General features: G+C 31.0%; 1 protein-coding gene across 1 annotated transcript in view; it reads right to left on the reverse strand.

The window, feature by feature from the left end:
• LOC137620809 (glutamate receptor ionotropic, kainate 1-like) overlaps positions 1 to 10,000 on the reverse strand; it is an 82,568-nt gene that overhangs the window by 33,483 nt on the left and 39,085 nt on the right. Inside the window, exons 2-3 of the mRNA XM_068351257.1 lie at positions 5,154 to 5,309; positions 2,740 to 2,924 (exon numbers count right to left, since the gene is read on the reverse strand). Coding sequence (XP_068207358.1) covers positions 2,740 to 2,924; positions 5,154 to 5,309 — 341 coding nt within the window. The remainder of the gene's footprint in view (positions 1 to 2,739; positions 2,925 to 5,153; positions 5,310 to 10,000) is intronic.

Below are 10,000 nucleotides of genomic sequence, written 5' to 3' on the forward strand. Positions count from 1 at the left end.
ATGTACAGGAGGCAGCAAACTTTTATTGGGTACTTTAAGTACAAGATTCAAACAATAAAGATTTTAGACTCTCTCTCTCTCTCTCTCTCTCTCTCTCTCTCTCTCTCTCAAAACTTTTATTTTCTACTTTATGTACAGGAGGCAGCAACTTTTATTGGGTACTTTAAGTACAAGATTCAAACAATAAAGATTTTAGACTCTCTCTCTCTCTCTCTCTCTCTCTCTCTCTCTCTCTCTCTCTCATAACTTTTATTTGGTAATATATGTACAAAAGGCAACAGCATTTATTGGATACTTTAAGTACAAGATTCAAACAATAAAGATTTTAGACTCTCTCTCTCTCTCTCTCTCTCTCTCTCTCTCTCTCTCTCTCTCAAAACTTTTATTTGCTACTTTATGTACAGGAGGCAGCAACTTTTATTGGTACTTTAAGTACAAGATTCAAACAATAAAGATTTTAGACTCTCTCTCTCTCTCTCTCTCTCTCTCTCTCTCTCTCTCTCTCATAACTTTTATTTGGTAATATATGTACAAAAGGCAACAGCATTTATTGGATACTTTAAGTACAAGATTCAAACAATAAAGATTTTAGACTCTCTCTCTCTCTCTCTCTCTCTCTCTCTCTCTCTCTCTCTCAAAACTTTTATTTTCTACTTTATGTACAGGAGGCAACAACTGTTATTGGTTACTTTAGGTACAAGATTCAAACAATAAAGATTTTAGACTCTCTCTCTCTCTCTCTCTCTCTCTCTCTCTCAAAACTTTTATTTGCTACTTTATGTACAGGAGGCAGCAACTTTTATTGGGTACTTTAAGTACAAGATTCAAACAATAAAGATTTTAGACTCTCTCTCCTCTCTCTCTCTCTCTCTCTCTCTCTCTCTCTCTCAAAACTTTTATTTGCTACTTTATGTACAGGAGGCAATAACTTTTATTGGGAACTTTAAGTACAAGATTCACTCTCTCTCTCTCTCTCTCTCTCTCTCTCTCTCTCTCTCTCTCAGAATGGGCTAAGTCTTACAGTAAACGTTGAGGGGGAATCTAAAACGTTTTTAAAATGTTTCAAGGTCAAACGCCTTGCAGCTGGAAACGTCCGCAATATATGAGATTCGAAATTAAAATAAACAAGTTATACTACACCTTGAAACAACTATCTTATTTATCTTCTAGTGATTTAAGGAGACAGATAATATCTTTAATTATTGTCTTGACTCACATACGTTAAGTTACTTCAAGTTTTCAATTTTTTTTTCTTTTTTTTTCTTTTTTTGGCTGGAGGTGAAGGAGTTATCAATTCTGTCTCGTGTTGGTGTTTCTTTGTAAACTGATTTCAAATATTTGTTGATCTCGGTCAATTATTTTAGCAGTTTACGGTGCTGCCTTGTCCCGTTTGCTTATGTCAATCAAGCTATTAATTTATCTATCTATTCAAGTATTTATTTGTGTATGTATGTATATATGTATAGATATACAAGTTTATAAACACACACACACACACACATATATATATATATATATATGTGTGTGTGGTGTGTGTGTGTGTGTTTGTGTATGCATTCGTGAGCGTGTATATATATATTATATATATATGTGTGTATATATATATGTGTGTGTGTATTAGGATAGATAGATATGGATATATGAATATATATATATATATATATATATGTATATACATATATATATATATATAATTATATATATATATATATATATACATAGATACATATACATATACATATGCATGTGTATGCATGTATATTCATTTGCACAAACATACATATATACATGCTCTCTCTCTCTCTCTCTCTCTCTCTCTCTCTCTCTCTCTCTCTACCTACCCAATCGACATTACGGATTCCACTCAACCGCAACAAGACCGGATTGGCAGGATAACATCAATATTCCTTCCTCATCTCGGCACTGTGATTTCTCTCACGATGCCGCTTACCGCCTCTATCAAGGTGTCCCATATTCACCTTCGCATCAAGGATTCTTGTGATTCTTCCCAATCATGGATTGGTTGTGAGCCTTTCCAGTCATGGATTGGTTGGATAATGGTTTTTGCTAGAAAGATTTTCCTTTGAGAGAGGAGCTGCAAATTTTTTTTTTTTTTTTTTTTTTTTTTTTTATCTTTTTTTTTTAATTGCTTTAGCAAGCGTTGAGCAGGTTTGGTTTTGATAGATTACTTTGTTGTTGTTATTATTATTATTGTTGATATTTTTATTGTTATGATTATTATTATTATTATCATTATCAACTGATTATTCTATTTCCCTAGTTTAGGAATAATAGAAACTAAGTTTGAAAAGATTACTTTGTTATTATTATTATTTTTATTATCATTATTATTATCATTATTATTATTATCATTATCATTATTATTATTATTACTGTTGTTGTTATTATTATTATTATTATTATTATTATTATTGTTATTATTATTATTATTATTATTATTATTATTATTATCATAATATTATTTTTATCATTATTATTATTATTTTTATTATCATTATTATTATTATTATTATTATTGTTGTTGTTATTATTATCATTATCATTATAACTAGTTATTCTAGTTACTTGGTTGAAGAATAACAAGAAAACCGTTTTATATATATATATATATATATATATATATTCTGTACCCCACGAATGTAGCATAAAAATAATCTTATTTATCAACCTCACAAAATGAAATTGCAATTATTCTCATAGAAGTTAAAATCAACCCACCTGCGCCAGAGTGGATGGATGGGGATAGAGATTGACCGAATACGCATCTCTCGTGAGCCTGAAATCCCATCTATTCTCTATGTGTGGGATCTCCAGCGCGTCACAGATTGACTGCACATGCGCAGACGTCTGGGATGACTGCGGGCCGAAAATGGCTGCTACGCCCGATTTTAGCAGTGAACAGACTGTGGAAATGGAAGAGAAAATAATTATTCATTATTTTTTGGGGTCATATGTACGAGTTGAGGTGAATTAACTTAAATATTAGTGAATAATAAATTCTAAATAATATGTATTTTATGAAAATATTTAAATAGTAACGCCGGATTTGAGAAGTGAGCAGACTGTGGAAATGGAAGAGGAAATCTTTATTCATTATTTTTTGGGGTCGTATGTATGAGTTGGGATGAATTAACTTAAATATTAATAAACAATAAATTAAAAAGAAAAAACTTTTGTTTTTTTATGAAAATATTTGAATAGTAAATGACAATAAAATATATGTAATACAGACTGAAAATGGAAGAGGAAATCTTTATTCATTATTTTTGGGGGTCGTATGTATGAGTTGAGATGAATTAACTTAAATATTAATAAATAATAAATTTAAAAAAAGATAATTTATGTATTTTATGAAAATATTTAAATAGTAACGCCAGATTTGAGCAGTGAGCAGACTGTGGAAATGGAAGAGGAAATTATTATTCATTATTTTTTGGGGTCGTATGTAAGAGTTGGGATGAATAACTTGAATATTAGTGAATAATAGATTCTAAAAAATATGTATTTTATGAAAATATTTAAATAGTAACGCCAGATTTGAGCAGGGAGCAGACTGTGGAAATGGAAGAGAATATCATTATTCATTATTTTTTGGGGTCATATGTAAAAGCTGAGATGAATAACATGAATATTAAATAATAAATTCTAAATAATATGTATTTTATGAAAATATTTAAATAGTAACGCCAGATTTGAGCAGTGAACAGACTGTGGAAATGGAAGAGAAAATCATTATTTATTATTTTTTGGGGTCGTATGTAAAAGTTGGGATGAATTAACTTAAATATTAATAAATAATAAATTTAAAAAAAAATAATTTATGTATTTTATGAAAAAATTTAAAAGTAAAAGACAATAAGACTGTGGAAGTGGAAGAGAAAATAATTATTCATTAATTTTGGGGGTCGTATGTAAAAGTTGAGATGAATAACTTGAATATTATTAAATAAACTCTAAAAAATATGTATTTTATGAAAATATTTAAATAGTAACGCCAGATTTGAGCAGTGAGCAGACTGTGGAAATGGAAGAGAATATCATTATTCATTATTTTTGGGGGTCGTATGTAAGAATTGAGATGAATTAACTTAAATAATATTAAATAATAAGTTCTAAAAAAAATGTATTTTATGAAAATATTTAAATAGTAACGCCAGATTAGAGCAGTGAGCAGACTGTGGAAATGGAAGAGAAAATCATTATTCATTATTTTTTAGGGTCATATGTAAGAGTTGGGATGAATTAACATAAATATTAAATAATAAATTCTAAATATGTATTTTATGAAAATATTTAAATAATAAAAGACAATAAAATATGTATAATACAGACTGTGGAAATGGAAGAGAAAATCATATTAATTTCATTAATTTGGGGTCATATGTACGAGTTGAGATGAATTAACTTAAATATTAAATAATAAATTCTAAATATGTATTTTATGAAAACATTTATATAGTAAACGACAATAAAATATATATAATACAGACTGTGAAAATGGAAGAGAAAATTATATTCATTTCACTAATTTGTTTGGTCTTATGTAAGAGTTCAGATGACTAACCTAAATATTAGTAAATAATAGATTCTGAAAAATATGTATTTTATGAAAACATTTAAAAGTTAAAGAAAATAAAATATATATAATACTTTAAGAATTTGATAGTTAATAAAGTGAAAAATAGTGTATGTTATAAAAACATTCAAGTGGTAAAAGACAATAAAAATATAGAATAATCCAAATATGTGATCGTTAATTCGATGTTTTCACCAAATACATTTTTTTTATTAATTATGAAATTTTAATAGTATTTTATATATTTTACTGTCTTTTACTATTCAAATATTTTCACCAAATATATATATATATATATATATATATATATATATATTTGGTGAAAATATTTGAATAGTAAAAGACAGTAAAATATATAAAATACTATTAAAATTTCATAATTAATAAAATAAAAAATGTAATTGGTGAAAACATCGAATTAGTAAAAGACAATAAAGTGTATAGAATAAGAAAAGAATTTTATTGCTAATAAAATAAAAAAAATAATTAATAAAAGACAATAAAATATATAAAATACTCTCAAACATTATAAAAAGATCCTTCGTAGGCTCCTCACCTTTCCTGGAAGCCCTGAAGGAATCGCTATTCGGGACGTTTTCGATCTGGGCCGAGAGCCTGGAATGAGCCAACAGCTTCCTATCGCTGTTGATCGCGTCGACGGCGTACCGGAGGGCGATCTCCTGACGATCCTCCGTGAAATCGAACAGACCCCCTGCGGAGGAAGAGATGCAGTTCAGTGAGAGAGAGAGAGAGAGAGAGAGAGAGAGGGGAGAGAGAGAGAGAGAGAGGATTTAGTACAGGAGGAGAGGAGGGTCTTTGACACGCTTGGCGTTTGTCTTTGACTATAATTGATCTTTGATCGTTGTTAGCCTTTGGTTTTTGTTAGTCTTTGGTTTTCGTGAGCCTTTGACCTTTATAAGCCTTTGAACCTTCATTAGCCTTTAACTGCTTTTGATTTTTATTAACCATTGAACATTCATTAGCATTTGATCTTTATTGGCCTTTGAAACTTCTTTAGCCTTTGATCTTTATTAACCTTTGAGCCTTCATTAGGCTTTGATCTTTATTAGCCTTTGAACCTTCATTAGGCTTTGATCATATTAGCCTTTGAACCTTCATTAGCCTCTAACTGCTTTTGATCCATATTAACCTTTGAACCTTCTTTAGCCTTTGATCTTTATTCACCTTTGAGCCTTCATTAGGCTTTGATCATATTAGCCTTTGAACCTTCATTAGCCTTTAACTGCTTTTGATCCTTATTAACCTTTGATCCTTCTTTAGCCTTTGATCTTTATTCACCCTTGAACCCTCTTTAGCCTTTGATCATATTAGCCTTTAAACCTTAATTAGCCTTTAACTGCTTTTGATCCTTATTAACCTTTGAACCTTTAGCCTTTGATCTTTATTAACCTTTGAGCCTTCATTAGGCTTTGATCATATTAGCCTTTGAACCTTCATTAGCCTCTAACTGCTTTTGATCTATATTAACCTTTGAAACTTCATTAGCATTTGATCTTTATTGGCCTTTGAACCTTCTTTAGCTTTTGATCCTTATTAACCTTTGAACCTTCTTTAGCCTTTGATCTTTATTCACCTTTGAGCCTTCATTAGGCTTTGATCATATTAGCCTTTGAACCTTCATTAGCCTCTAACTGCTTTTGATTTTTAATAGCCTTTGATTTATATTAACCTTTGAACCTTCATTAGCCATTGATATTTATTAAGCTTTGAACCTTCATTAACCTTTGCTCTTTGTTAACCTTTGAATCTTCAGTAGCCTTTGGTCTCTATTAACCTTTGAACCTTCGTTAGCTTTTGGTCTTTATTAACGTTTGAATCTTCATTAGACTTTGATCTTATTATTCTTTGGACCTTCATTAACCTTTGATATTTATTAAGCGTTCAACCTTTATTAGCCTTCGATCTTTATTAATCTTTGAACCTTCATTAGCCTTTGATCTTTATTAACCTTTTATCATTCATTAGCCTTTGACCTTTATTAGCCCTTTAACTGCTTTTGATTTTTATTAACCTTTGAACCTCCATTAGTCTTTGATCTTTATTATCGTTTGAACCTTTATTGCCTTTAATTTTCATTGACCTTTGAATCTTCATTAGCCTTTGATCTTTATTAGCCTTTGAACCTTAATTAGCCTTTGATCTTTATTAACCTTTGAACCTTAATTAGCTTTTGATCTTTATTGTTTGAACCTTCATTAGCCATTGATCTTTATTAGCCCTTGAACCTAATTTAGCCTTTAACTGCTTTTGATCTTTATTAATCGTTGAACCTTCATTAGCCATTGATCATTATTAACCCCTGAACCTTCATTAGCGTTTGACCTTTATTAATGTTTGAACCTTCATTAGCCTTTAACTGCTTTTGATCTTTATTAACCTCTGGACCTTCATTAGCCTTTGAATTTTCATTAGCTTTTGATCTTTATTAACCTTTGAACCTTCATTAGCCTTTGACCTTCATTAGTCTTTGATCTTTATTAACCTTTGAATTTTCATTAGCCTTTGATCTTTATTAACCTTTGAACCTTCATTAGCCTTTGATCTTTATTAACCTTTGAACCTTCATTAGCCTTTGATCTTTATTAACCCTTGAACCTTCATTAGCCTTTGATCTTTATTAACCTTTGAACCTTCATTAGCCTTTGATCTTTATTAAGCTTTAAACCTTCATTAGCCTCTGACCATTATTTACCTTTGACTCTCCACAAGTCTACCTAAATCGGTCCTCTGTTTAAACGTCACAATGGAAAAGGTACGAAAGTCTCACAAAAGAAATCATGGCGAAATTGTTCACTGGAATGACTGTGATGATAAGGTCACACTTGAGACGTATTAAAGATAGATGTTATCTTACAGAAAATTTCTCAAATAATTTATTTTAATCTATTATGAAATACCCAAAATGTTTTTAAACAATTTTTTTAAATCTATGAAGACAAAACTATATTTTTATAAATATTTGTAAATTAATCTCTCTCTCTCTCTCTCTCTCTCTCTCTCTCTCTCTCTCTCTCTAAGGGATTACGTTTTTTAAAACTAATTATTAAATATATGAAGACAAAACTATTTTTATGGAAATTTTCAAATTAGTCTCTCTCTCTCTCTCTCTCTCTCTCTCTCTCTCTCTGGTATTAAGTTTCTTTAAACACTAATTTTTTAAATCTATGAAGAAAAAACTATATTTTTATGCAAATTTTCAAATTAATCTCTCTCTCTCTCTCTCTCTCTCTCTCTCTCTCTCTCTCTCGGGATTAAGGTTTTTTAAAACAATAGTTTCTAAACATATGAAGACAAAACTATATTTTTATGCAAATTTCCAAATTAGTTTCTCTCTCTCTCTCTCTCTCTCTCTCTCTCTCTCTCTCTCTCTCAAGGGGATTCCTGGCCCTACCTAGCAGAAATCTGATTCCCTTTTGTCAATCTTGGATGTTAAGAGAATTCTCAAACTGTCTCATTTCCATAATTTATTTGCACAACTCCTGAATTCGAAAAGAGTTTTGGTCCTTTTCTTAAAGGAACCTCGCTAGGTTTAGGACGAGGAATTAGAAACGAATAAAATTCTCTCTCTCTCTCTCTCTCTCTCTCTCTCTCTCGCTCTCTCTCTCTCTCTTCCAGTAAGATCTAGATAATATTGCTTATATAAGTTGCAATTGTAAACAAGAACAGGTCTCTCTCTCTTTCTCTCTCTCTCTCTCTCTCTCTCTCTCTCTCTCTCTCTCTTCCAGTAAGATCTAGATAATATTACTAATATAAGTTGCAATTGTAAACAATAACAGCTCTCTCTCTCTCTCTCTCTCTCTCTCTCTCTCTCTCTCCAGTAAGATCTAGATAATATTACTAATATAAGTTGCAATTGTAAACAAGAACAGCTCTCTCTCTCTCTCTCTCTCTCTCTCTCTCTCTCTCTCTATCCAGTAAGATCTAGATAATATTACTAATATAAGTTGCAACTGTAAACAAGAACAGGCCTCTCTCTCTCTCTCTCTCTCTCTCTCTCTCTCTCCAGTAAGATCTAGATAATATTACTAATATAAGTTGCAATTGTAAACAAGAACAGGCCTCTCTCTCTCTCTCTCTCTCTCTCTCTCTGCCAGTAAGATCTAAAAGATATTGCTTATATAAGTTGCTGAAACAGCAAGAACATCTCTCTCTCTCTCTCTCTCTCTCTCTCTCTCTCTCTCTCCAGTAAGATCTAGATAATATTACTAATATAAGTTGCAATTGTAAACAAGAACAGGCCTCTCTCTCTCTCTCTCTCTCTCTCTCTCTCTCTCTGCCAATACGATCTAAATGATATTACTTATATTAGTTGCAGAATAGCAAGAACATCTCTCTCTCTCTCTCTCTCTCTCTCTCTCTCTGCCAGTAAGATCTAAATGATATTGCTTATATTTGTTGCAGAAACAGCAAGAACATCTCTCTCTCTCTCTCTCTCTCTCTCTCTCTCTCCCTCTCTCTCTCTCTTATGGTGATGTTTATTTTTTACGGATTAAAGTAGTCATTAAATAGCAAAAGAGTCACTTGCCAATCAAAATAGTTATTAATCAGTCACAAGTCACTTACCAGTTAAGATAGTAATTAAACAGCCAAAATGTCACCTACCAGTTAAAAGTTATTAATCAGACACAAGACATTAACCACTCAAAAGCCATTAGCCCCTTAAAAATTATTAACCAGACAAAAGTCATTAATCACTCAAAAGCCATCAACCATTTAAATGTTATTAACTAGACGAAAGTCATTAACCATTTAAAAGTTATTAACCAGACGAAAGTCAATAACCATTCAAAAACCATCAACCATTTAAAAGTTATTAACCAGACGGAAGTCATTAACCACTCAAATGACATTAACCATTTAAAAGTTATTAACCAGTCGGAGGTCATTAACCACTCAAATGACATTGACCATTTAAAAGTTATTAACCAGACGAAAGTTATTAACCGCTCAAAAGCCAATAACCGCTTAAAAGTTATTAACCCGACGAAATCCAATAACCGCTCTAAAGTCAATAACCACTTAAGAGTTATTAACCAGTCTAGATGTTATTTTTCCAGTCAAAAGCCATTAACCACTCACACGCCATTAACCACTCAAAAGCCATTAATCAATGAAACGTTATTAACCATATGGAAGTCATTAACCAGACAAAAGCCATTAACCAATGAAACGTTATTAACAAGATGAAAGTCATTAACCACTCAAAAGCCATTAACCACCCAAACGTTATTAACAAGATGAAAGTCATTAACCACTCAAAAGCCATTAACCACCCAAACGTTATTAACAAGATGAAAGTCATTAACCACTCAAAAGCCATTAATCAATGAAACTTTATTAACCAGATGAAAGTCATTAACCACTCAAAAGCATTTACCACAA

This window comes from Palaemon carinicauda, chromosome 27 (assembly GCF_036898095.1).
Source record: "Palaemon carinicauda isolate YSFRI2023 chromosome 27, ASM3689809v2, whole genome shotgun sequence".
In the NCBI taxonomy this organism is placed as follows: domain Eukaryota; kingdom Metazoa; phylum Arthropoda; class Malacostraca; order Decapoda; family Palaemonidae; genus Palaemon; species Palaemon carinicauda.